This window comes from Oncorhynchus mykiss, chromosome 5, assembly GCF_057628025.1.
Source record: "Oncorhynchus mykiss isolate SJ-2025 chromosome 5, ASM5762802v1, whole genome shotgun sequence".
Taxonomy (NCBI): domain Eukaryota; kingdom Metazoa; phylum Chordata; class Actinopteri; order Salmoniformes; family Salmonidae; genus Oncorhynchus; species Oncorhynchus mykiss.
In genome coordinates, this window is record NC_143026.1 from 41,308,711 (window position 1) to 41,336,512 (window position 27,802).

A 27,802-nucleotide genomic window follows, 5' to 3' on the forward strand; every position below is an offset into this window, starting at 1 on the left:
TGTTGTCACCAAAAATACTGAGTAGACCAACTGTATCGAGCATTATGTCAAATCAGCACACGTGGTGGAGGTTTGTTCCATTTTATTAGATATTCTGTTCAATTCCATTATCTAGACCTTGCCACAGTTCAGCAGCTGTGAAACACAATATTTTTACATTCACTACTAAATTCCCATGAATTTGACCTTGTGATCAGAAAATCTTTCTTTCAGAGGAAATGAACAGTAGATTTTGCAAGTGCTTGGTCATGATGACAAGACATACAGTATGTTATGGACTGTAAGGCTCTATTCAATCTGCATCGTTGAAGCATTACAGAGTCCGTGTTGGTCATTTTTCAATTGAGCCGACATAGTGAATGCGGTCTCTGCTAATGCGGGAACATTGCCTTTAAATTTCAATCTCGCTGTAATGCTGAACTTCCACGATACGGATTTAATAGAGCCCTAAGGCCAGTGTTTCTCAATCCCTTCCTGGGAGGATCCACAGAGTTGCACGTGTTTGTGCTAACACACCTGATTAAACTAATCAGTGGCTTGGTGATAAGTAGTTGAATCAGGTGTTCGTGCTGGGATAGAACAAAAATTTGCAACCCCTCCCCTCACACCCTGGTTGACACTGGTGTTTCTACAAAGACTAACCCACATCATGGGACAGTTATGGGTCACATTCGACCCAATAGACAATGATCCAACAGGAATGGCTAAAATCTACAAGACAAAACATTAAAAAGAGAAACAATACAATGGCCCAAAAAAATAAAACGTCACTGTTTCACTTAACAGTGTCTCACTCCAAGGGTTCATTACCCAGGAGATCAAAATCTTAAACAATATCACAATGGGAATTAACTATCAAAATCTTCAGTTAGTTTAAATATAGGATATATAAGTATCTCTATCTGTTAATGCTGCAGCAGCTACATGGTCAGCATTGCGCCGATGGAGGACGTATTACTTACTGTATCTGCACTAAAATATTGTCTTTGCGTACTTCAGAGAAATTCATTACCTCAGACACATTGTATTACTTTCGTGAATGTACAGTCAAACTGCAGAATTGATGAAAGCCATGGGGGGCGGAACATCAAATGACCACAGTCACAGATCTAGGATCAGATTATTCTCCAAATCCTAACCTTAGCCATTGGCAGAAAAAGAAAAGTGAATCTTTCGAAGCAGTGTCTGAACAACACGCTGATCTGAAATCAAGAGTATGATTATATTTTACACCTGAACACCCCATTTACGATATTGTCCTGCCAAAAGTAGTGCACTATATATGGAACAGGGCGCCATTTGAGCCAGCGTCCTGCTGTATATAGTTACAGTACAGGGAGACAAGACAGGTCCGTCTAGAGTAGACCCGACCACCATGTATCATCGTCAATATGAAATCAGAGGACGGTCAACACTGCAGTAGTAGAACTAGGCTGGTAGTCCCACAGGACAGCTGGACAGTCACAGGGACCATGTCTTTCTGTCCCTACTAATGGTATAGCAGACCTGGGGATCATCTATCAAATATTTAAAAGTATATATATATATATATATATATATATATATATATATATATATATATATATATATATATATATATATATATATATTTTTTTTTTTAAAGCCACCAAAGTCTAGCTCTCGCTCCGATGTCATTAACACACAACATGACTCCAAGTAGGCAGAAAGCAAAGGGGCATGAAGGAGGTACTAGATACAGCTGGTTTAGCTGCACGAGGCAAAAAAATAATGACGAAATGTTTATAACCATAACACGTTAAAAAGGGAAATGACGGCAACATACATGATCAATAGACAGCAATGCAACAAAAACACAGCAAAAAAAAACTAAAACATACAAGAAATGTAGAAGTATGCTAAACCACTCGATCACAACCCTTATCTGTTAGACAGATGGTTGCTGCCTGGGACAGTGGTGAGTGGAGGGAGAACAGCATGACAAACAGAACTACAATTGTTCAAAAGGATATACAAAACCCTTTACAGTATACACACACACACTTCATCAGTTATGGTAAAATAGAAGCTAGGTTGCACTGGGGCAACCCAGCCCTCTTGTTAAAAACCAGAGGCCAATTCCATTTCAATGGAGTCCATTCAGGAAATGCATTGAAAGTCCAATCCAAGAAATGACATGTTTAAATTGGAATTTCTGGTTGAAGTCCTTAAAGGACTGAGTTGAAGTAGACCTGGCCCCCAGCCCTGGTATTGAAGCCCTAGTTTACAGGAGAGGGGTGCAGCCACAGCGCAAGGCCAATTTACAACAGGCTGGATCAGGTAGCAGCGAGAAGCCTAGCTGTGCCAAAACCACTCAGAAGCAGCATCCTAATCACACACACACGCGTAGCCATAGTTGTGTCCACAGAGGATCCTAACCCTTTCTCGTTTGGACACACTCCCTAACGGCAGAGTACGGAGGCATCCGAACGCACATGCACTCCCAGTCACTGTGGGTTGCAGTTGTACACATGCACTCACGAGTGTGTGTGTGTGTCTGGCTTATATATTGTAAGGTAGCGAAGGATAATCAAGTCATGCAGAAACATCACGTTCTACGAGAGAGAGCCACAGACCTGGGACAAATCAACAAAATAACAACTGTCTCCCCAACCACCTGTCAGACAGACAGGACAGTGACCAGGGGTTAAAATGCTTCATCTACATCCCAAAATGGCACCCCGTTCAGACCCAGCGCTCAGGCCAGAAGTGGTGCCCTATATGGAATAGGGTGCCATTTGGGACGCGTTTCAAGTCTGCAGACCACTACAACTGGGATAAGGGCTTGTACGGACCGTAGTCTCGGGAGGGGGAAGAAACACAGATGAAACCAATGGCAGAATGACAGATACAGTATGATAAAAAACAGGGAACACAAATACATGAAAAATTAAATTGGTCCAAAGCCTGTTAATACATTATCTTATTCCAATTTTTGGGGAAATTATAACATACCGAGAACTGTAAAACAACAAATAACATTCTTATCTGTTTAAAAGGCTTTCTGTGTCTCTGGATACAAACGAAGCCCGTCTTATAATCAACTAACAATTACATTTTACCTTCTGTGCAAAGAGTTTAAAAATTTTCTTTAAATGCAAAACCGCTTTTGTTTTTCTGTGTGAATAGGAGGCATGTGATTGAGGGTCAGTACAATAACATTGACCAATCAGGACAACCCCCCCCCCCCCCCCCCCAATATGAATCATTGGAGACAGGAAGTAGAGCAGAGACTTCCTCTCCTCTGTGGACATGGTAACATCATCATGGAAGGGTTTTGTTGGTCAACCTCACTGCTCGTGAGCCGCAGTCATGCCTCGAACCTGACCTGACCTACGCAGCTGGGACAAGAGAGGAAGGAGAAAGAACAAGAGAGGAAGGAGAAAGAACAAGAGAGATTAAAATAATGCGGGTGTCACCACAGTACCCCCTGAAGGACAAGAGTCTGTCTGTGATGAGACGGAGGAGTGAACCACTTTTGTCATTCCATCAAATGACTATTGCCTGGTTCATATAATGTACTAGCTACACTGCCAATGTTCACTTCACGAAATACAAAAATAGTATTTCCCCTTTACAGCACATCAACCCATCTCCATCACAGTGAAAACTCTTATCCTCTCTGTCCACATGACAGATCATTCCCCATGTAGGCAACATGACATGCAGAAAGATGGCAGATAGCAACAGGGTAGTGGCGCAGCCCCAACACCTGGAACCACACACATAAAACACACCATGTTAGTTAGAAAGTGGACAAAAAAAACAAATGAAGGTTTGAAAAAGGAGGATGAAAGTGGTGCAGCAGAACTGCTGAGAGAGCCAGACGGAACGGAAGGCAGGCGTGATGGAAAGAGGCAGAAACAGAATGAGACAGCCACATGGAGACAGAGGCAAAGCCACCATAGACAGGACAGACTGACCCAGAACGTTTGATTAGACTGGCAACATGCAGCTGGCAAAAAGTGAAAAAAAAAAAAAACAGGCGATGAGCAACAAAAACGAGTGGGGGTGAAAGAAAGATATACAATGAAGACGAGTACAGGCATGGGATGAGTCCACAACGCCATGATGATGTCATTTCCTGTCTCCTGCTGGGGAACTTACTCAGCCTCTGACCTACAGGGGCGGGGGCTACTCTTCCGAGGTTGCCGAGGTTCCTCGCACGGTGCCCTTCTCACGCATCTAAAGGCAGCAGAGCAGAACTGTCAGCTGGACCAATCAGACCTCCATAGGAGGGTCAAAGGTTAAGGCCTAATGAGGGTCACAGTCAGTCCTAGAGAGGTGATTTGTTGTTTATTGTGGTTCCTGATCCCTTCATGCCTCTGGAATCAGGTGTTAGTTACCTCTTCATCATCATAAACATCCAAATAAGTCTCCCCACCACAAAAAAAACATGAGCACTTTCTCTAAAACCTAGGAAACAATGGCAGACATCAACTGTGCGTTTGTGTATTACCTCTTCCAGCTCTTTCTTGGTCTCCTCTTCCATTCGTCGGATGTCTGCCATGGTCAGCTCCACCCAGTTGTCGATCCAACAGAACAACTGGCGATGGAAGTTAGTGAAAATACGCTTCTCTTGCTAAAGGAAGGAGAGAGGTGGAGGTAGGAGAGATGAGTGATGACAATATTAGGTATCAGTCTTTTCTCATTAGAAGCCCTAAAAGTCATGTGAAAAGGCTAGAGAGCGATAGAGAGAGAGATAAAAGCGTTGTACCTTCTGGATGAAGTTCTCTACTTTGGTCTGCAGGCCCCACCACTTGAACTTGACAGTGACCAGTTTGTAGGCACACATCTTAGGACAGTCTGTCTTGTTCATCAGATCGTTCTGTCAGAGGAGAAACACAGGAAGGGTGACGAGGGAAACATTTCAAATGACATTTTCTACCATGTTGAGTTTGGGCCAGTAGCGTCCAGCAACGCAAACAAGAGAAGCGTGTGCCGTTCTAAACGAGGTCAAACGTCAACATGACCAATTAACACAGACAAGGCAGGAGGGAGTCTAGTCCTGTACCTTCCATTCAGGTGAGAGTGGTCCTCTGCCTGTCTTTGTCGATTTGAAGAGAGCAGGGTCCTCCTCTGGTTTATAGTCCTGTAGGAGAGAACGTACATTACAGAACATGCATACTGAAAACATATACACATTACAGCCCATTATAATCCTGCAGGAGTGAACACGCACACAGAGAAACTATTGAAAAGGGAGTACTAATGTACATGAAGATAATATTATCTAGAATGAAGCCTCTACCAGACTTCTCACGGTTCACATACTACTGTGTAAAAGGAGATGTGTGGATGGTACGACGATCTGAGGAACTGGGAGATCAACGCAACTCCCTTATGATGAAGGAATGCCACAAACGACCACAGGCTCTCCCCTAGTCCCCACTTTAAAAAAATTAAGAAATAATTTAAAAAAATTATTTAAAAAAATGGTCAGACCTGTGTGTGCGCGCGTGTGTGTGTGTGCGCCTGCACCAGATGGACCCTCAGATTAAGCCGTGGCCCTGCCACTGATCCACTTATGTCGTTAGGAGTACAGGAGCCACTACTGTAGCACATGCTCTGTCCTGAGTGTTCAGTCAGTACTGTACAGGAGAGACTGACAAGACAGACATGGTAGGCCCACCACAGACAGAGAAGCTCACTCCAATACCGACTCTCAACTACAGTGCTTGGGGATCCTGCACTGTGGCTTTTGGGTGGGAGGAAGGCTGATTACGCAGACAACAAGTCACGTCAGCAGTGTGTCAGTAAGGTGACGTGTCGATCAGAGTTTCTACACAGCGTCTTGCACATGCACATTTTCTGGCAGGCAGGAAGAGACTGCCAGGCTAACAGCAGATACAGGCTAGGGATGACACTAGCCTGGTAGTAATCCCGTGGACAGATGCACGTCACATAAAAAAATGGTAGTAACATCTGTTGACAGACTGTGGGATGCGACGACTAAAAAGGAATTTCATTCCGGACCGCTGATTTCCAGTTAAGAACAAATTCGTATTTACAGAAACGGCCTACTCTGGACGACGCTGGGCCAACTGTGCGCTGCACTATGGTACTCCCAATCACGGCCGGATGTGATACAGCCTGGATTCAAACCAGGGACTGTAGTGACGCCTCTTGCGCTGAGATGCAGTACCTTAGACCGCTGCGTTACTCGGGAGCATGAAACTTGCCTTAGACCTGCCAGATTGACTCTGTTTAGAGGGGTGAGAATTCGGTAGCGTTGTTAGTGTATTTTCTAACACATCTCCCCCAGATCTTAAACGAGCATGAAGCAATTAAGAAAGATTTTAGTTCTGGGTGTTCAAGATTAGATTGGCACACAGCCAGTCAACATGCAGTGACACAACTCGTCCACATGGGGGAGACAAATACATTGACATAACCGTCAGTGCCTGGGACAGGGGCGCTGTACTGGGACAGATTATTTTACCACCTGGGAAGAGAGCCATCTTCATGTCACTGATCTCAAACGGCTGATGAGCGGTTAAAACCTCACGGCTTGAACCAATAGTCATGTCAGGTCTGACGAGCAATATAGGACAAATCTATTTATTCAAATATTGTTTCGAAGTATTCAGAAATATTGGTCACATACACGTGTTTAGCAGGTGTGTGTGTCCACTCACCCCATGGGCCACCACATCTTTGTCTGCGATATCGATGGGGACTACCTCCACTGTCTTCCACGTAGGACCATCCAAGTCATGCACGTTTTCCAGCGTTCCCATGTCAGGTTTGTGCCACGTCTCAATCTTTATCAGGAAGTCATCTTTCATATACTCGTTCTGGAAGGAGTGAAGTGAGCAAAGAAAGGATAGAAAAATCTAAATTGGCCCATGTTTTAATCAAGTCTCCTAACTGAATTCTAGATGCTGTGGGTCGGGGCGGCAGCCATATTGGGTGTACCATTCCAAATGTTTGATTAGTTACTACACCTCCTCTGTACAGTAGCCTTAAAACGTTAGCCAATGGAAAGCTACAGAATGCCTTAAATAGAGAACCAATGGGAATCTCTAATGCTGAGAAAGCCTTGAATGGAGGCCGGAGGCCTATTTAAACCCAACAGCTAAGCTAATTAACTGATCGGACTGAAACGACACGTCTGGTTAGTGAACTTCTGCCCAACTAAACCTTGGCGTGCTAGCATTAGCAGCGCAGCTAGCTACACGCCACCAAGCTACGGAAGTCACACTAACGGGAATGAGTGTCTCAACAACACTACCCCACACAGACAATGGCAAGAGTCTGGGGATGATGGTGTGTGTGTGTATGGTCAGTTCACTACTCACCGTTATAACTGCAGCAGATGGATAACACAAGCAATAGAAGAAAGAAGGAAACATTGGTTAACTTTCAATAAAAACTATTAAAATGTGACAATGTTGGCCAGTCCCAATCAGAATTGGTCTCAATTGAGTGTTTAAACAAGAGTTGTGGGACTCACCGGTGCGGCAGAATGGGTAGGCGTTCCAGGCTTTTTCATGGAAGACTAACGCTCCCTCTGGTGCAATATACCTCAACCAGGCTGGGACTTTACTGCCAAGAGAGACAGGAGTCAATCATATGGCTGCGTTTACACATGTAGTCCAATTCAAATACATTTCCACTAATTGGTATTTTGAGATCAGCTCTTTTATCAGTAACTGGGCAAAAGATCAGAATTGGGCTGCCTGTGTAAACGAAATCTTAGGAAAATATGCATGTACACTCATCCACCACCCCAATACTGTATGCGTGTAGCAGATTTGGTGTGTGTGTGTGTGTGTGTGTGTGTGTACCTCTTTAGATGGTAGACTTTGTGCGTGTACTGTCCCTTCTCTCCCTCGTCCTCGTAGGGTTCATTTATCAGCACCTCGATGCCCTCTCCTCCCCCCGTCTCATTCTTACTGGCCTCTGCTACAGTGAACAGCTGACCGACTTGGTACTACAACAGAGAGAAGAACACAGAAATGTGTCACATACACGCAGAATATCAAAGTGTCACTAACACACATCAATTGGGCCAATCACTGACAGAGTCACTGTTAGTGGCTGAAAGGGGATGTTATTTGACGTTGTGTTTATATGGTTTATGACCATCCACATTAAGGGTTAGTGGTTTAGGATATGGGAAGCTAATGACATTTTACACACACACAAACTCTATACATATCAGAAAGGGTGTTGTGACTTCATGGACTAGGAGCCGGAAAACACAAAGCTCTGCATTGTGTGTGTGTGTGTGTGTGTGTAGAAAAAGATTGTGAGTGTGTGTCGTTGCGTCGACAGTACCACAGAAAGACGGCCAATACAGTCACCGGCCCAATTCTGCAACCCTGTCCTATTGTTCTCTAACAAGGGACCTATTGTCCCCCTGCATCGGCCCGAACACACACACAGTTCCACTTTAGGGACAAGAGAGGAGGAAAGGAGATTCTCAGACAAACTGGAACAGTGGGCCTTAGTTGGCTGCAATGTATTTGGCTCGTTTTGAATTGATTCCAAGGGAGAGATAGGGAGGGAGGGGGGGGGGGGGGGCTTTCAGCAGCACATCCTCACATCGGATGGGTCAGTCACGGAGATACCGTTTCTCTACTATCAGCTATAGTTTGTCCAGTGAGGCTTTAGACCTAGGTGTGAAATCTAATGATTCCCTTGATACCCTGGGCACATCTAGAGGTGATGGGGAAGCCAGGCAAACACCTTGACAAAGGGTTTTTATACCAACTCTGCCTAGGGATCAATAAAGCCCAACTACTCCATATCATGAATATACACTGAGTGTACAAAACATTAAGAACACCTTCCTAATATTGAGTTGCACCCCCTTTTGCCCTCAGAACAGCCTCAATTCTTCAGGGGGATGGGACTCTACAAGGTGTTGAACGCGTTCCACAGGGATGCTGGCCCATGTTGACTCCAATGCTTCCCACATTTGTGTCAAGTTGGCTGGATGTAATTTGGGTGGTGGGCCATTCTTGAAACATTTAGGAAACTGTTGAGCATGAAAAACCCAGCAGCAGCAGAGAAACCCGGTGCGCCTGCCACTTACTACCCATACCCCGTTCAAAGGCACGGAAATATTTGTCTTGCCCATTCACCCTCAATGGCACACGTACACAATCCATGTCTCTATTTTTTTTAATTATTTTTTTTTAAGTATTTGGGTAACAGACAACAGACGTGTCAAGGCTTAAATATCCTTCTTTAACCTGTCTCCTCCCTTTCATCTACACACAATCTATGTCTCAAGGCTTAAAAATCCTCCCCTTTATCTACACTTGAAGTGGATTGAAGTGGATTTAAAAAGGTGACATCAATAAGGGATCATAGATGTCACCTGGATTCACCTGGTCAGTCTGTCTTTGAAAGAGCAGTCATTCCGAACATGTTGTACACTCAGTGTACAGTAGTTGAAACTACAACCACACATTTACAAGCCTTCAGAGCTGCAGCCTGCTCTGAAGTTAATCTTTATATGGAAGGGAGGTGATTGACCTCAGTCCGTAGGACCTGACTAAGGGGGAAATGGCCTTCCCTGTCAGGATATATGACCCCTCCAGGGTGGTGACTTTACAGCTGTCACACTGTGTACCTGCACTAAAAATCTTTATATGCTGCTACTACATCACATGCTTCAGGAGAACATCATGTGTTCATCATGCTGGAGTATTAATGTTGTGACAAAACAGACTGCAGTGGAAAGAAAGGCATGCAACAGACATTATCCGATATAGGTTGCTGCCCCCCCTCCCCCACTCTGTTAAAAAAAAAAAAAAAATCTACTCGAATTCACAACGCAGAAAATGGTTATATTGTGTACGACCGCTGGGGGGGGGGGGGGGGGGGCAATGACGTTCCATCTACCGCAGTCATTGGCTGAATCTTACGCCAAAACCGAACACATGCACAAGCTAAGCGTAGGTAGAAATAGGTGTGAAATAAAATGTCATTATTATAAATCAACACTTTTCTACATACACACAGTTACCAGTTCTCAACACAATTGAACACTTATTCTTGAGCGGCACCTGAGACAGCATTTACCATCAACAACAAAACACCAAATTATGGTATTTCTCATGGAAGAATGGTGTTGCATCCCTCCAAGAGTTCCAGACACTTGTAGAATCTATACCAAGGCACATTGAAGCTGTTCTGGTGGCCCAACGCCCTATTAAGACACTATGTTGGATTTTCCTTTGGGTCACTGACAAACACACGAATGGGACTGCACTGGTAAACAGTGTGCAGAATGGCACTTATTTATGATAGTTTGACAGCTTGCTGATGAAGTTGTAGACGTGTTCCCAGCAGTCAGTCCGTACTTCAGCATGTTTCCAAAGTTTTTCCAACTTAACGAGCTTTATACACGTGTGGCAAACATTTCAAAAGACGCATATCTCCTACTAACGTTACAGCATTGTTGCGTTAGGTATGTCATTTTTTGTTATTGTCTTTATGAAGATCGGGAGTTATTAGTGGTAGTTTTGTGATAACAGCACTGTGATAAAAATTGTGTGAAAGATGTTTTGTTTTTCCTGTCAGAGATTTGTTCTTAACGTTAACTTCCCAATTTCATTTAAACGTTTACACACCTAGTTGGTATTATTATTAATCCTGCTGCTCAGTCACTGTTACCCCTGCCCAGGGCCGACTCCAGGCAAACGCCGCCGCCCCCTAAAATTGTAAAAGTTTCAGGAACTCAGACGGGGTCTCCACTTACTGTTGAGAGTTAGAATAGACAAGGTGCAAGTTGGAAATTTGGATGTGCATCAGCAATTTTTTTATCTTGTTTTGCGAGTTACTGACAGTCACTCAATTAGCCATGACAGCTAACAATTAGTTAGAATTGCAGAAAATTAGGTCTAAAACTTTTTTTAATCTCTGCGCTGCATGGCAAAATTTGTGGAATTGTAGTAAATTCACTTTAAAAATGTACATTTCTCTTTGGCGGCAAGGGGGGGGGGGGGGGGGGGCAATACTATGTTTTGCTCGCTTAAGGCCCCCAAAAGGCTAGAGCCGGCCCTGCCCCTATGTGCATGTCTACCCCTACTACCACTGTATCCCTGCACATTGAAATGATACTGACCTTGTACACAGTATAGCGTACATTCTCATGTTTTACTTCTCATCTTATTTCTTTGTTGTACATCTGACCTAGTATACATTCTGTGCTCTTTAAGATCCTATTCTGGATTTTGACCTTTAATATTAAACACTGCATTGTTGAGGAAGAGCTTGTAAGTCAGCATTTCACCGTACTGTTTCACACCGGATGCATCCTGTACATGCAACAGATACACCTATTGTCACAAACAAATCGAAGTTTATCAAGGCATTATCAATGCCAACACCAATTATGACCTGCTTTCATACATGTAGACTTGCATGCATGAAAGCAGGAAACTAGCACATGTAGACTTGCATGCATGAAAGCAGGAAACTAGCATAACAATTGTTTGTGTGGGCTATGACATGGTGGTACTCACCTCTTGCACAGAGATCGGTAGGATCACACGGCTGTAAGAGAGAGAAAGAAATAAAGAGAAACATAAGAAAACAAAGATGTTCTACCAGTGTTTTTGATTTATTAGGACGCCCATTAGCCGACGACATCTAGTCTTACTGGGGTCCGACACACAACGAACGAGACATCACTGACAAAATACTTTACATACATTTAAAACCTTAACATGTAGTGTGTGTGTGTTACACAAAGTGTCACACGAAGAGACTAAAAGGGGCCCTTGCAGTAAACCAAACCATATCCATGCCTCAGCCTGTCTTGGCAGAGTTCAACCAGAGCCAGGAGTGAACTCCAGTAACCCCACACACTGTGAGACTTGTCAGTTCATCATTCAGACCACTGAGCTGAACATTTTCTAATAGGAAAGAACTAACATTTTTAAAAACTGACAATTTTCCACACAGTTGATTTGAACATTTCATTTGGGTACTCATTCAGCTTGTTCTGGGAATATGAAGAGATGCATCTGCCCTACACAGTACTTTCCAGTGAATGTCCACCAGAGCTGTTGCCAGAGAATTTCATGTTCATTTCTCTACCAAATGCCGCCTCCAACATCATTTGAGAGAATTTGGCAGTACGTCCAACCATCCTCACAACCGTAGACCACCTACGTGTATGGCGTTGTGGGGGCGAGCAGTTTGCTGATGTCAACGTTGTGAACAGAGTGCCCCATGGTGGCAGTGGGGTTATGGCACGGCCAGGCATAAGCTACAGACAACGAAAACAATTCAATTGTATTGATGGCAATTTGAATGCACTGAGATACCGTAATGAGATTTTGAGCCACCTTTCGTGCCATTCATCACCTCATGTTTCAGCATGATAATGCACGGACCCATCTCGCAAGGATCTGTACACAATTCCTGGAAGCTGAAAATGTCCCAGTTCTGGCCTGCATACTCACCAGACATGTCACCCATTGAGCAAGTTTGGGATGCTCTGGATCGACGTGTATGACAAAGTGTTCCAATTCCCACCAACTTTACACAGCCACTGAAGAGGAGTGGGACAACATTCCACAATCAATAGCCTGATCAATTCTATGAGAAGGAGATGTGTCACGTTGCATGAGGCAAATGGTGGTCACACCAGATACTGACGGGTTTTCTGATCCACACCCCTACCTTTTTTTAAAGGCATCTTTGACCAAGAGATGCATATCTGTATTCCCAGACATGTGAAATCCATAGGTTAGGGTATAATGAATTTATTTCATTTGACAGATTTCCTTATATGAACTGTAACTCAGTCAAATCTTTGAAATTGTAAGCGTTTATATTTTTATCCATAGAATAGTCCTTTGGAGAAAGGATTGTTAACATACTGTATATTTGACATATTAAATGACATTTTGGCCTTACTCAGGCCTCCTTTAAGACTCCATAATGTTTCATCTGTAGATGCTACAAATCTAAAATCGGAGTCATGAAGCTTTACCACTTTCTCTGTAATATGAGTAGTATTTTGATTTCAATAAATCAAAATACATTAATTTATGAATATTGGAAAGTATAAACACAAATATAGAAAACAATTTGGCAAATTTTTTCTACAGTCAAATGTCAACTTGAATGGGGATGTCTATGATCTATTTAAATACGTTTCCTATGGCAGATTGACTAATTCATTTAATTAATTAGTTTAAAACAATGGATATTCTCAACCACTCAAGTCAACATTCTCTGATGTGTGGGCCTTCAACCATCTTTGTAGTACCATTTGAAAGTTGACATTTCAATAGTATTCACATTTTAGTTAAATGTATCAGCCAAAACATGACACCCACCCTGTATTCAAGAGCCTGCTGTGTCTCAACCGATGGTGGGCACAACAGACACCTCTGAAGATGTAGCTTAGACCCTATTTTACATCATACACTGAGTGTACAAAACATTAGGAACACCTGCTCTTTCCATGGCAAGTTGAAAGCTATGATCTCTTATTTATGTCACTTGTTAAATCCACTTTAAAATCAGTGCAGATGAAGGGGAGGAGACAGGTTAAAGAAGGATTTAAGCCTTGAGGCAATGTTGTCTGTTACCTAAAAAAAATGCACATGGATTGTGTATGTGTGGCATTCAGAAGGTGAATGGGCAAGAGAAAATTATTTAAGTGCCTTTGAAAGGGGTATGGAAGTAAAGGTGGCAGGAGCACCGTTTGTGTCAAGAACTGCAAAGCTGCTGGGTTTTTCATGCTCAACAGTTTCCCGTATGTATCAAGAATGGTCCACCAAAGGACATAAAGCAAACTTAACACAACTGTGGGAAGCATTGGGGCGGCTCTAACCTAGTGGTTAGAGCGTTGGACTAGTAACCAAAAGGTTGCAAGTTCAAATCCCCGAGCTGACAAGGTACAAATCTGTCATTCTGCTCCTGAACAGGCAGGTAACCCACTGTTCCTAGGCCGTCATTGAAAATAAGAATGTGTTCTTAACTGACTTGCCTAGTTAAATAAAGGAAAAATAAAAATTAGAGTCAACATGGCCCAGCATGCCTGTGGAATGCTTTTGACACCTTGTAGAGCCCCGACAAACAGAAAGTGCGGTCAGAAAGTGATTGAAATCATATGGAAATAAGTCAAATCCTAATCTTTCCAAAACAAAATCCAAGGAGTGGCTGCAAAAATCACAATGATGTCCTCAGTTCAGAAGGTTATTTGAAGTTAGTCGATTCAGCACATGTGCACTCCAGGATAAGAGGAGACACGTTTAGTTTACTCTGATAGTGTGCTGTACACAAAACCAGCTGTGTCCACTGCATGGTCTGCAAATACCCCATAAGGGTTCTACATAGTAGAGCAATTACAAGCCCTAGCTATGGTAACTGACTTCCCACAGACATCATACAACATGATACAGGAAAGCAGAGCTGTCCGTGGGAAGACCTTTGGAAAAGGCAAACAGATTTATTGATCTTTCAGTCATGTCCCAAGTAGATTCATTCCTGGATCACCTGAGGAATATCTGGTGAGCTGACTGTTCAGACACCACCCATAGACCTTAAAAGGGAATAGGCACCGCTTTAGTTTTCTTGACAACCGATAGGGGATATGTCATGACACCCTGAGCAAAACGACTTCACACACACACAATTTGAGCCTGGGTCTGTTGGGGAATTAATCCATTTAAATCTAGACAGCCCTAATCAAATCTGGATGAAACACTAGGACAGTCACTGCACACTTGGCCAGCATGTCAGGAATGACTTGGCCATCTACAGCATTGAGCAATATTGTCAGTGCATTACTGCGCTTGCTTGGCGGTGATGTGACTCACACTATATCAAGCAAGACAACGGGGGAGGATAATTTATTTGCATTTGATTACAATGCTTGATGATGCAGCCAAACACAAGTGTGAGTGAACTGAAGGCCGGTAGCGAGCTATATATGGTTGCCATGAAAACCGCTGCAGCTGAAGAGACAAGCAAACATTTAGCGCTTAACAAAATCATCAGGGAAACCCTGCAAGTAAAGTCAGACTGAGGTAAAAGCCTCTACACTGTCGGCCGGTTGCATGTTACGCCAGGAAAGAGTAGACGGATAGACTGAACACAACACCACAGATACTGTCTTTGACAACACGGTCTAAAAATAACGGGCTAGGTAGTTGCTGGCTAGGTAATTGTAATTAGCTTAAGTGTCATTTAGCCACCCAAGCTGATGGTTAGCTTGCATGCTAGCTAGTGAACGATTTACTTGGAAAAGTGAACTAACGAACTAGCATTGTAGTGTGTGCCGACTCGCACACTAACTGTCATTTGAGTTGTATGGTATTTTGCATTTCGTAGAAACGTCTCACTGACGGAGTCTTGAGTACCTCGTCTTGTTTAACAGAGCCCCCTGAGATGGCACCTTGATAATCTGTCACTCGCGAGACCGAAGCTTATGGCACCGTGTTAACCAGCTAACCTATATGCTAACTTTACAGGTGTAGACACATAGCTACCCCGTTAGTTACTTCGTTTCCTCCATTCAGATTCATTCAAAGGTAACGTTAGCTCGCTATCGCTGTTGTCTAGGCCTAGACACCGGTATCGTGAAGACACATCCTGATCCACCCAAACACTCACAATATCCTCTCAGCTGCCACAAATACGCAAATACTTATTTCAAATTACAGTCACGTTGACTCAATAAATTGCTGAACATAATTATATGTTAAATACTTCAACTCACTATTCCTTGATAAGCACCATCTTCTCCTCCGGGGCTGCGGCTGCGCAAGGTTCTCTACGTCACCAGCAATTATCAACAACGAATTGTTTCCGCCCACGGGAGTCGCCGATTGGTCAGAACTTGCATACCTTGTGAACCGGGATGGAGACGAGTCAGTGCTATCTAGATTCCTTGCGACTTTTTTTTTTTTGATTCCTTGAGATTTCCTACGCGGAACCTCGTGACACTAAGGATTGAACGTTTTGTTTTTTTGCCCAACCACTACACAGTTGCAAACTTTGATCATTTGAAGCATCTGTATATTGTTAGGGGAAAAAAACTAAACGTGCACCGAGTTTGGAAAACGCGTCCCTAACCCTTACCATTTATTTTAAATATCAACTGCAATGGGGGGGTATGGACGTCCCAAGTATTCAGGATAGCACAGACCGATGGAGAAGGGGCGATTAATACATTTTGGTATTTGTGATCAATAATATGTCTTATGTGTTATATCTCTCTCTATATATATATCTTATATATCTCTGGTTCGAATCATAAAAATGTCAAGGTTTCCAGAAGTTTCTCTGGACAAGAACTATCCCAAATACCAGTACAGGTAGACAGTACGTTTCTAAACCAATGTCACTTATCTCAATATTATTGGTAATACAATCATTACATTTCCATAACCAAAACCCGTATATGGGTTTTGCTCTAAAGAACCAGGATGTCACCAGCCAAGTCCTCACTTTCAACAAGCATCATCACAGGCACACCTAATTCCATCTCTTACCGCTATGGCAAGCTTGATCAAATTCTTATTTTATAGTGTATAAAGTAGATCACACTATAAATGTCATGGTTGAGGGTTCAGTTTTGTTCACGAAGGCAGGAGCAAAGTCCAGGCCGGCAGTAATGTCCCTGTTAACAACCACTAAAATGAGACAAGAGAGCAAAACTTGTTTTATTGAAAAGAATTTACTGAGAAAAAACAGATGCATCTGCAAAAAGTGTTTTAAAAAGACAATACATGTTTCAATAGTAAGAGAGTTCATGCTTTCAGACTGACACGTCATTTACATAGGTCTTCTCACATGTCTTTTCAGCAATTTAATACAAATATGATTTGTTTTTTATTTGTGTACTGTTTGCCTTTTAATATATAATACATTTAATACTGATGACAAAACACTGGATTTAATTTACAAAATAAAATAACAATATAACAGTTACAATCCTTTATAATAACAGTTAACAATAATTATATTCAAATAAATCATACATTTTATTGTTTTAGATAGAAAGTAAAAACACAATTTTTGTATTTTCAGTCATCGTAACAGTCTCCGAGCCTGAGACAGAGTCTGCCTGTATAAGGTGTCTTTACAGTGTAGAAGGAGACATGAGGACTACATGCTCTGTTGTCAGTGAGGAACCATAGGCACCATAACCCAGGGTTATTATTACAGACCAATCTGACCCTCTGTCCTTCAGTGACTGCATGCACTCTTCTCCTCTATGATCTAGCACTGATCTGTCCTCCCCACTAGGGGGCAGTCAGTCACCGCAAAGTGCAAATCGGAACTTCAGTTTTGGTGGTCCCCAGTGGACCTTCTTGCTAACGTAATGTTCAGTCCCTTTCATAGCTCGCAGCCCTGCTAGTAAAACCCACCAGAAGAGCCTTAGAGTCAGGAGCAGATATCTAACCATATCTAACCATGAAGAGTCTCTAACCCACGGCTCTCCAACCCTGTTCCTGGAGAGCTACCGTCCTGTTCTAATAATTAGCTGGTTGATGAGCTGAATTGGGTAAGTTACAACTGGGGTTGCATTAAAAGCCTACAGGAGGGTAGCTCTCCAGGAACAGGGTTGGTGAGCCCTGCTCTATCCCCTCTCAGCATTTAGAGGAGGGGAAGAACTTCCCAGGCGAGGGGAACTTGAAGCCATTCCCAGAGGGCAGTCTGACAGGGTGTGGGGGTGCTCCAGGACTACCTCCCCTGGAGGAGTCAGTAGCAGTCTGAGGAGGAGGCGCCTCTGGTGGTTTTGAACCCAGCATTCGATGTCTGTTAAGCAGGTTGATGGGGCTCTGGGGCCCCTCAGCGTCCTGGTTCTTGTTGTTGGACCCATGTCTTGGAGAGAGGTGGAGAAGCCCCAGGACATCTTTCTGGACCGTGCTCATCTTCTTCCCCCCATCTCGGAGCACTCTGCCTGGGCCGGGAACCTCCTGCCTCTGGGTGGCATTGGACCAGAAGGTTTTCAGGTTGTGGATGGCCTGGACCCTCTCGTCCACCAGGCCTGCCTGTTTCAACCGGCGCAGGCCAGGGGTTTCAGCCAGGCTGGAGCGGGACGCGGTAGAGCCTGTAGAGGAGTAGGAGAGGGCAGGGGAGGGGGCCAGGGAGAGGGCTGGGGAGGGGGCCAGGGAGAGGGCTGGGGAGGCGGCCAGGGACAGGAGGCTGCCGGCTGGAGAAGGGTGGCCTGAGCTGGGGGAGATGGAGATGCTATTGGGGGAGTGTGAGATGTGCGGGGTGTAAGGGGAGCTGGGGTATTTAAGTCTGAGCTGCGCATGGATGTGGGGGTCTGGGGTTCTGGAGGGTGAGGGGTGGGGGTGAGAGAAAGAGAGGGAGGAAGAGAGGGAGGATAGGGCCGGGCTGTTGTAGCCGGAGCTGATCTTCTGTAAGGACGAGCAACGAGAGGGGGGTTTGGGCCTGGTGGAGAGGAGAGGGGTGGAGATGGGTGAGAGAGTGGCAGGGAGGGGTGAGAGAGGGCTGGAGAGGGAGAGAGGTGAAGCCCGGGCCTGTAGGCTGGCTCTACTACTGGGTCTGCTGAAAGCGCTGGATTCAGACGAACGGAAGCCCAAACCACCTCCAGTGGGGGTCAGGGGGGCTAAGGTGGAGGAGGGTGTACATTCTTGTCCTCTTAGCCCCTTCTCCCCTCCCCCATTGCCTGCCCTTCCTGTCCTCCCCCTCTGGAGGCTCTCCAAAGCTTGCATGTGGCTCTGGGTCTCTTCCAGGATCCTGGTGGCCAGCTCCTCGGGGTCCAGAGGGGTGAAGGGTGGCTTGTCTTCCTGGGACTTGACGGTGCTGTCTGTCTCTGTACTGGACTGGTCAGACTCCGAGAGGACCGCCTCTGTACTGACCACCTGACCTTCAGACAAGCTCTGAGAACTGGGGAGGAGAGGAGGGAGAGATGTTTAACTTGATGTGACAAGTTGGTGAAGTTGCGAACAGTTAAAGCAAACAAGTGTCTTTTTTAGCCTAGTAAGAAAAAAAAAGCAACAGCTTACCCCTGGGACTTAACGTGTGTGTTAGGGCTGGGGGGTATGGCCAGGGGCGGGGGGAGGACTTTGAGCGGTGAGGTGGGAGTGCTGACACTCCCCTTGGAGGAGATCGAGACGGGGTACCCCCTCCCTGCCGCCCCTCCCCTCCCTGCTCCTCTTATGTGTCTGTGTCCCCCAGGGAAGGGGAAGGTGTCACACTCCCTCCCCCCCCCTCCCCCTCCTCCCAGAGGCTCACTGCTGATGATAGAGAATCCTTCATACTTATCCTCCCCCTCTGTCCCTCTGCCTACTCCTCTGTGATTCGTTAATCTGTTTCTCGACACATCTCCTGTGTGTCGGTGAGATACTCCTCCGCGGTGCCGCTCCAGTTCTTGCTGCCGCGAACGCTGGCTGATGCCATCACTTCCTGCGGGTTCAGGGCGGGACAGGAAGCTGAGAGAGGAGGCGAGGGAGCTGAGGCTGTAGAGGGAGATGGCGTCGCATGAGAGACTGTCTGTGCCGCCAAGCGGGGGCGAGAAGGGAGGCTGGGGGAGGTTAAGGGGGACGGAGGCACACTGGGAGGAGGAGAGAGACTCTAGAGATGAAGAGCTGTCCAGGCTGAGGCGTCTGGGGAGCTCTGTGGAGTCTGCAAGGGAGAGAGGAGAAGATGGAGGTGAGACGGGTAAGATGAAATGGTGAAGCACACTGTAACTATAGGAAGTCCAGATGCCTAGATACTGTAACAATGTAGAGAGAGGACTTGGAGACTCTTACCAAACAGTGCCAATAGAGACTGCAGAGCAAAGTGCATTGTCCGTCTGCAAGCCTGTTTACCAGTCTTCAATAGCACCTCCTCCTGTCCTGCCTCACACAGGTCAAAACCTGGAGGGAAACAGAGAAGGGAAAAGAATGACACACACAGCTAACGCTTTAGCTCAATGGGCTAACACAGTCTTGTGCCATGCAGGAGACCTGGGTTCAAACTTGACACACCCACAGTGGCTCTCAAAAGATGAGATTGGCCGCCACTGCTATAATACAAGTATATCTACCGCTCAGTGCGGTGATAACTCACCCAGCGCAGCCAGGAACTCATGACAACCAGGAAGTCTCCACAGCTGGACACTAATGGATACCTGGATGGGAGCCAACGAGAAGTCCTGCTCCTTGTCACATGTCTGTTGCTGAACCAATACCTGGTGGAGCTGGAGACAGGGAGAGGTAGTTTATTAGGTTATCGTAGTTTAGGTTACTTCTGCTTTGTCCTACTTTTTTGCCTCAGTATGAGTTTCTCATGCCAGAAAGATACAACACACAACTTACCATTCCCACCATATTTTTAACAGCCTTCAAGTGGTGGGTAAGAGGAAGAGCGAAAGAGATAGAGGACTTAAATTGTTAGGAGCAGACCATTAGAAAGTAACAAATCTTATAAATGAAGACCACGCAGGGACTACCACTATTTATAAGCCCTAAAAATCCAAGAGGTTATGATGATATTGATATTGACCCCATGCAAACATTACCAGGCCCATGACATGCATATTCAAATCATATTTCTGGGGGAGCACTTTTGTGAAACAACCAAACTGGGCAAACTGCCAATCGCCATAGCCTACCCATGAGAGAACGGGGGTTGGGAGGGTCCCAAAGTCAAATTTATTTATACATGATATCAAGTTGATTCATATACATGCTATTTAAAATACTATTAACATGGATTATCAAGCTATTTGATTCTAGATTTTAGGACAATTGGGGTTATCAGAAACTCACGCGTAAAAATAGTTTGATGAATCTTTTTAACCTGGCTTTATCTTAGTAATAGCACAAAGATATGTCAAATCACGTAATGACACATTTTTATGTTTTGGGGTGAGTGAAATGCATCAGAAAGGTATTGGAAAGTTCAGGAAAACATCAGGGATGATCATCAAACAATCTTTGTGTGTGATCTTCTGAAATCGAGCGTACAGCATGTCAATTAATCAGTGTGTCTGTGTGCATTGAGGCCTACCTTGTTGATTAGCTGTTCTCCAGTCTCAGCAGCAATGACCAGTTTACAGAGGGCCTGGAATGCTGAATGAGGCAGACCTGGATGACAGAGAGGATTGATTGATTGATAGTTTTCCATGTAGGGACTGGAGTATAGTGCTGTGCTGGCAGTCTGATTGGTTTATTATTTGGTTGAACGATTGACAAATTCATTGATAGGTTACCTAGTAGTGACTGCAGAGTGGTGCTGCAGAGCTGCAGCCGGTCTCCAGGGTCGGCCATAGGGAAGAAGACAGCAGCGGGGAGACCACTGCCGTTACCGGGACAATCTAACCGGAACCCCACGGCTGACAGCAGGGCCTGCCATCCCGGTACGCCACCAACCTGGTGTATTCACAGAAAACAGATATATTCATTACGATAACACAGAATAACTAAGTAATGAGAAACACCAAAGACCTTACACTGAAGTAAAGAGCACACACACACACACGCATGCAAACACACACACACATACACACCTTGTTCTCCACACTCTGCTGCAAGGTGTACATAGCATTACTCTGACCACTCTGTATACGCTGGAGAGACTTCTCAACCTGAGGGATGGAGGGTAAAATCACATTATTAGGCAAGGTTCTTTAAAGTCTCTTGAATGGACATAGGTGAGACGGCAAACTTTGTGCATGTTCATTACCAGGTGCAAAAGTACTCTCAGGGAGTCTCTAGCCCTCTCAGGGTATTGGAGGATCTCTGCCAGAGCCTGTCCAATCAGAGACGAGGGGCTGTTCAGCTTCACATCACAGCCAATCAGCATGAAGCCTGTGAGAAAACAGGAAGTGGAGTGAATAACGTGTGATGTGTGTGTGTGTGTGTGTGTGTGTGTGTGTGTGTGTGTGTGTGTGTGTGTGTGTGTGTGTGTGTACTAACCCGCCCAGTTAGAAGGGTGTGAGAAGTGTGTGCTGCTCTGTAGAGTCTTCATGGCCTCAGTGAGAGCTGCACTGGCCTTGGTCCCATTCAGAAGCGCCGTGTAGAAGGTGTGTGTGAACACCTTGGAGGCTGCCATGGGAACGGGCCACAGTGACACACACACACACTGCACCCCCGCTGCAAGGAAGGCACGGGTCAGACCCACCACCCCGTCAGCTGTCACCCTGCTAACACACTCCTGGTACGACCTGAGTGGGGAGAAGAGAGATAACCAGTTTATAAACGTAGACGTACGGCATAAAAATATATAAAAACTGCTTGGTTGATAATTAGGTATGTGTGTGTGTGGCTCACCCCAGCACCACCAGTTTGATAGGCAGTCTCAGGTCCAGTATGTCTGCTGCAGTGAGTAGAAACTCCTGAAGTGGTGGACTGTCACACACACTCTCTGCATCACACACACTTCCTCCGTCCTCGCTCCCGTCCTCCCGTTGCTCAGTCCTTGCTCCCACATCCCCAGTCTCGCTTGAAAGCGATCCCCCACACGGTGCACTCTCCTTGGGCCGTGTTCCCGAGTCCATCCCTGGATCCTGGCTGGGGGAGAGAACCAGGGCCGCCAGCTTCCAGGAGACATGAGTAGCAAAATGAACACACTCTGCCTGGCCCATGGCTGCTATCACACGGTCCTAGAGAAGAGAAAAGAGAAGTGAGGAGAATGTTTCCTGATTGTGCGTCTCAATAAACCACAGGAGTAGAACACATATGCTTTATTTTCAGTACCTTGGTGGCCTGTGTTCCAGTGAGGGGCTGGCAGCCCAGCAGTTCCCCCAGGCGGAGGGCCTCGTCGTGGGCAGAGGGCAGCGGACCCCACAGCCAACGCTCCATCACCCTGGAGGGCAGGCGTGGAGCCCCTACTACTGCAGTCATGGAACCCCCACCGTTGTAGAGGAAGGGAGCCCCGCGACGAGGGTAGGACTGGAGGTGGGGAGGTGACGCAGATTTAAATGATTGATCGTTCAATGACACAATCAATGACACAATTATTATTATTACAGCATGGTTATCAGTATATTGAATTGTGCAGATTGTGCTGTTGTCTTGTGTAGTGTGTGTGTGTGTGTGTGTGCCCGTGAGGAAATTTGAGTGTGCGCTGTACTCTACACCCACCTTAGCTACAGGCCCCAGGCTCCCTAAAGATGGGACAGCTAGAAGGTTGAACCTCTCATACAGGTACTCATTAGAAGAGCTACCTTTGAGCAGAGCGAAGGGAACCAGGTACAGCTCTCCCTCTAACACCAACACCAGCTGTCTATGTCTGCCCACTGCACCACTACTGGGCATCAGCACCTAGCGAGGGACGGTGGGGAGGGCGAGAGAGAGCGAGGATGAAGGAATGAGCATAGACAGATAGAAGATGTAATTCGATCTACGTCAAATGGTAACGCGTGTGTGACGGTATACACACACACACACACACACACACACACACACTCTTACCCCCTCCATAGGTGCAATGAGCAGGTGGTGAAGTGCTCGTAGGGGGGGTTTGCCGAGGGGGCTGGGTGGGGGTCTACAGGGTAGAGAGGGGGTCTCGCTCACTGGAGACACTGTAGAACTGACCAGACAGGAAGAACTCCTACTATCCCTGTAGAAATATGCAAAAAGAGGCTTGTTGTTTAACAACGGGTGCTGTCTAGAACAAGTAGATATTGCATAGGAACATGTGATGTGACACTCTCTCCATATGAAACATCAGACTTGATTTGAAATATGGCAACGTTTTGAGTCTTCCTGCAGAAGACCCACCTGTTGAAGAGGTTGTTTCTGGAAACCATGCGTAGGTAGCCTGTCGGGTCGCTGGCTGAGCTCAGCCGTTCCTCAAACTGCTGTTCCAACAGATCACCCGCTTCGCTCTCTGTCTCACCGCTGTTACATGCGCGCGCACGCACACGCACGCACGCACGCACGCACGCACACACACACACACACACACACACACACACACACACACACACACACACACACACACACACACACACACACACACACACACACACACACACACACAGTAAGGTGCTGTTGGCTAGGGCAGCAGTACTGCAGTGGTTGTCAGTGAGAACAATTTGTGAGGGGGAACATTTGCTGACACAACACAGAGGTCCATGACAAATTAGCCTGCAGTGCTGGCGCCGATGGAAGCTGCGTGTGGTATTCAACTTTATTACCCTCCGAGGTGTGATAGTCTCTCTCTACTTTATTAAAGATTGTTTGGCGCTTCACTGACGGGTAGCCAGTGTGCAGTGTGTGTGTGCAGTGTGTGTGTGTGTGCAGTGTGTGTGTGAGAAAGCGAGAGAGGCTGTGAACTCCCATTATCACTTGGAGGGGTGCAATACATGTCACCTCTGAACAAGCCCATCCATTCTACAGAGGGAGGGAGGGAGGGAGGGAGGGAGGGAGGGAGGGAGGGAGGGAGGGAAAGACAGAGCACCGAGCCATGCGATAAAGAGCGCTTGCAGTCTATCAGTGAAGCACTGCACAATATTTGAATAAAGCAAAGACCATCGCAAGGGAAAGACACACACATACCTGCTGTAGTAGTCGTCAACTCCCAGAGCCTCTCTAGCTGCAGTGATGTGCTGCTCCAGAGTCTGGCAGCCACTAACTCCTCCCCCCTGGATCTCTGAAGCCTGCAGCTCGGCTCCTCCCTCGCCCAGGTACACCTCATGGAACTTCACTATACCTGCGCACAACAGAGGGTGAGGGATTTAGAGGTGTGTGTATATGTGTGTGTGTGTCTCTGTGTGTAAGTACCTACCTGTGCCTGGTGCCAGTAGCCAGCTGTAGAGGTACCCTGCGGCCAGAGAGAAGTACAGCACCAGTGACTTTTGACTGTTGACCGTATTCAGGATGTGTTCTACGGTTACCGGGGAGTAAGGGTCAGGGGTCGGGGTATAAGGGTCAGAGGTCAGGGGTTGGTGACCCTGCTGTCGCTCCACCAGGAGGTCGGCGAACGCCCGGGTCCGACCCCGCTCTGCCACGGCTAGGGCCTCGTCATAATGACCTGGAGAGGAGAGAGGGATGAACAGAGGGATGAGAAGAGAAGAGAGAGAGTGATAAGAGATGGGAAAGTGCAAGTAGAGAAAGAGAGAGAGAAAGAGAGAGCGAAATAGAGACAGGAAGAGAGAGAAAGAGAGAGAGAGAGAGAAAGAGATAGAGGGAGAAATAGATAGAAGTGGCTCAATAAGTTTGAGAGAGTGAGAAAGTGAAGGAGATGGATAACACAAGAGAGATTACATAAAAACTGAAAGAGAGTAACGAGAGTGTTACCCAGGCTGACGAGGATCCTCTGGAGAGCCTGGTATGATGATGTCTGCAGGTCAAACAGAGTCAGCCTGTAGTCTGAGCTGAGTTGGGCCTCATGCCGAATCGACTCAAACAAGGCAGACGCTCGGTACAGCTGGAGAGAGAGAAAGAGAATACACACCTACATCACACATTCATTCACACCTGAATACACACCCATGTGGCACCCCCATCGTGATATACACGCAATTCGTTTTCATTTTAAACATAGGGAATCTCAAAACCCCTAAGGTTAGAATCAGAGACAGCAGTTTCATAGTCAACCAGCAGGTGTCAGCAGGACTCAAGAGAGGCAACATTAACTTTGAAACACACAAGTTGGTACCTGGTTCTGGGCCTCCTCCAGGTTGCTGCTGGCCCACAGTGACAGGCCCAGACGATGACGGATCCTAGCCTCCTCCTCTCTCCTCCCACACTGCTCTGCTAAACGCAGACCTGAAACAGAGAAAGAGAGAGAGGAAAGAGAGAGAGGGAGTCTCAAAACATCATCAAATCACCCCTCTCCTACCCTCCCTCTTTCTCCAAGAACCATGTCTTCATTCATACTCTCTCTCGATCTCTCTCTCTCCTCTCACCTTCCTGCAGGTACATGACAGCCTGTGTGTAGTTCTGTAGCGCATGGTGTGTCCTCCCCAGGCTGCCGTACGCCAGTGTCTTGGCTGTGAGGTCATTATTCTGCGCTGCCACACTCAGGTGCTGCTCCTGATGACATCACCACAGACAGAAAGGTCAAGTCCCAAACCGTTTACCCGACAGAACCCACAGCAGAGAGGAAGAGGCGAAGCAAGAGGGATAACTGGGCCCAAAATATGTCTTCTCCAGCAGGAGGAATTTTTCCTTTTTTTTGCTCAACCAAGTGAAACGTTTTTGTATGGAGGTCAATGAGAGTGACAAATTTGGTTAACAAAAAATGTAATGGCTTATGTGCTAAGTGTGTCTTACTTGATCTAATATAAGTTTTAGAATGATTCGGTTGTTACAATTGACATCCTGGCAACTTTGAGAAAAAACACTTTATTTCAGAGTTGTGCCTGTTGTTCACATGAGTATCTGCCCTCTCATTGGCTAGAATGGTCCATCCTGATCTTGCCTCCTCCCGACTGCCTTCCATTTTTTAAGACATTTATTTTCATTGTTAGAGCGTCCGCTTGAGTATCTGGTCAATATAATGGATAATCTGTGACCATAGCGTGTGTTTACCTGACAGGCCACAGCCCTTTCGTAGTTTCCCAGCTCCTCATAGGTCAATCCCAGGTTCCCGTAGGCCCTCCCCTGACTCCTCACACTTCCTGTTTCCTCCGCAATCTCTAATGCCCTCTGGTGCCACTGGAGAGAGAAACAGAGATGGATGGACAGACAGACGGACACAGACAAACAAACAATGGACCATTGCACGGGGAATATAATAATATCATTATAAGAACCAACCTGTAGAGCTGTCTCATTCTCTCCCATCAGCTGGTACACTCCACCCAACGCCCCGCTCGCTTCGCCCTCTAGTGCCCGGTCCTGGGAGGAACAGATTTAGAATATAATATATTGTATAATATATTATAGATTTATAACACATCTATAACAGATTTATAACACATATACATATATACATACATATACACATACCGTACATACATTTATATATATACACACATACATATATATATATATATATATATATACATGCATCGAGCGAGAGAGAGAGAAAGAGAGAGAAAGAGAGAGAGAGAGAGAGAGTGTACCAAATGTTTGGATGCAGCTATTCATTCAAGAGTTTTTCTTTGTTTTGACTATTTTCTACATTGTAGAATAATAGTGAAGACATCAAAACTATGAAATAACACATATGGAATCATGTAGTAACCAAAGAAGTGCCACTTCCACTACAGGTATTTATTCCTACCTCCCTCCCATTAGTCATTCACTCATTCGAGAGGTAGAAGTCTTACCCCTGCGGTGGAGGCGATGTTGAGTTGATGCTCCAGGCAGGATAGAGCTTGTTCATAATTCCCCAGCTGGCTGTGTAGGTCTCCCAGCTCCCCATATGCCTGGGCCTGGGCCTTCCTTCCTCCACTTCCTCCCTCTCCACCTCCCGATCCGCCCAGCTCATGGGCCACCACCAGACGCTTCTCAAAACACACTAACGCCTGCTGGAGACTACCTAGAGATCTGACAGGAGAGGAGGAAGGGAGGATATAGGAGTTATTTTTGTTTAGTCCCATATCTCTCTTTAGAGTTGCTAACATAGGCCTGCTGTTTGCTGCAGATGAGTCACTATTGCACTCACAAGGAGCCCTACCAATGATTTACATAAATGTGACTCGTTTAAGGAAACTAGGCGTATGTCGTGTGTCACTACTTCACAGGAGAGCCATTTGAACGTGAACTTTTTATTTTTATCATAATGCGTTTTTTTTGGCAGAAAAGCATTCTGGAACATGTGAACTTTCATGTGCCTTAACAACAAACATGTATGCCATCTGTAAATACAAATACAATTGTTAAATTACGAGCCTAGTTGGTTTAGCCACGGGAAAAAGGCAACCTTCCCGCTAGCCATGATT

General features: G+C 45.7%; 2 protein-coding genes across 2 annotated transcripts in view; both read right to left on the reverse strand.

The window, feature by feature from the left end:
- Window positions 1-65: 65 nt before the first annotated feature.
- LOC110523831 (phosphatidylinositol transfer protein beta isoform) lies at window positions 66-15,946 on the reverse strand. The gene is made up of 11 exons (XM_021602887.3): window positions 15,719-15,946; window positions 11,502-11,532; window positions 7,809-7,954; window positions 7,475-7,566; window positions 7,320-7,327; window positions 6,657-6,815; window positions 5,033-5,110; window positions 4,736-4,846; window positions 4,478-4,600; window positions 4,126-4,203; window positions 66-3,359 (listed from the first exon to the last, which is right to left on the reverse strand). Exons 1-10 carry the CDS (start codon window positions 15,736-15,738, stop codon window positions 4,153-4,155), a joined length of 819 nt encoding a protein of 272 aa, XP_021458562.1. The 5' UTR covers window positions 15,739-15,946; the 3' UTR covers window positions 66-3,359; window positions 4,126-4,152.
- Window positions 15,947-16,662: 716 nt separating this feature from the next.
- Window positions 16,663-27,802, reverse strand: part of LOC110523832 (tetratricopeptide repeat protein 28) — a 96,224-nt gene continuing 85,084 nt past the window's right edge. The window contains exons 16-37 of the mRNA XM_036977520.2: window positions 27,188-27,407; window positions 26,673-26,753; window positions 26,445-26,570; window positions 25,820-25,946; window positions 25,570-25,679; window positions 25,209-25,338; window positions 24,697-24,942; window positions 24,468-24,621; window positions 23,688-23,807; window positions 23,379-23,526; window positions 23,049-23,228; window positions 22,662-22,856; window positions 22,236-22,567; window positions 21,882-22,129; window positions 21,649-21,773; window positions 21,473-21,550; window positions 21,176-21,335; window positions 20,974-21,050; window positions 20,032-20,161; window positions 19,731-19,838; window positions 18,984-19,602; window positions 16,663-18,864 (exon numbers count right to left, since the gene is read on the reverse strand). Of these exons, the coding sequence (XP_036833415.2) occupies window positions 17,595-18,864; window positions 18,984-19,602; window positions 19,731-19,838; window positions 20,032-20,161; window positions 20,974-21,050; window positions 21,176-21,335; window positions 21,473-21,550; window positions 21,649-21,773; window positions 21,882-22,129; window positions 22,236-22,567; window positions 22,662-22,856; window positions 23,049-23,228; window positions 23,379-23,526; window positions 23,688-23,807; window positions 24,468-24,621; window positions 24,697-24,942; window positions 25,209-25,338; window positions 25,570-25,679; window positions 25,820-25,946; window positions 26,445-26,570; window positions 26,673-26,753; window positions 27,188-27,407 (4,984 nt within the window). The 3' untranslated portion in view covers window positions 16,663-17,594. The remainder of the gene's footprint in view (window positions 18,865-18,983; window positions 19,603-19,730; window positions 19,839-20,031; window positions 20,162-20,973; window positions 21,051-21,175; window positions 21,336-21,472; window positions 21,551-21,648; window positions 21,774-21,881; window positions 22,130-22,235; window positions 22,568-22,661; window positions 22,857-23,048; window positions 23,229-23,378; window positions 23,527-23,687; window positions 23,808-24,467; window positions 24,622-24,696; window positions 24,943-25,208; window positions 25,339-25,569; window positions 25,680-25,819; window positions 25,947-26,444; window positions 26,571-26,672; window positions 26,754-27,187; window positions 27,408-27,802) is intronic.

Coding starts and splice junctions, on each gene's coding strand:
- LOC110523831 (XM_021602887.3), bottom strand. CDS start 15,738: ATGGTGCTTATCAAGGAATA. Junction 11,533..15,718: donor ATGGTGCTTATCAAGGAATA/GTGAGTTGAAGT, acceptor TCTCTCTTACAG/CCGTGTGATCCTACCGATCT. Junction 4,847..5,032: donor CACTCTCACCTGAATGGAAG/GTACAGGACTAG, acceptor CTCCTCTGACAG/AACGATCTGATGAACAAGAC.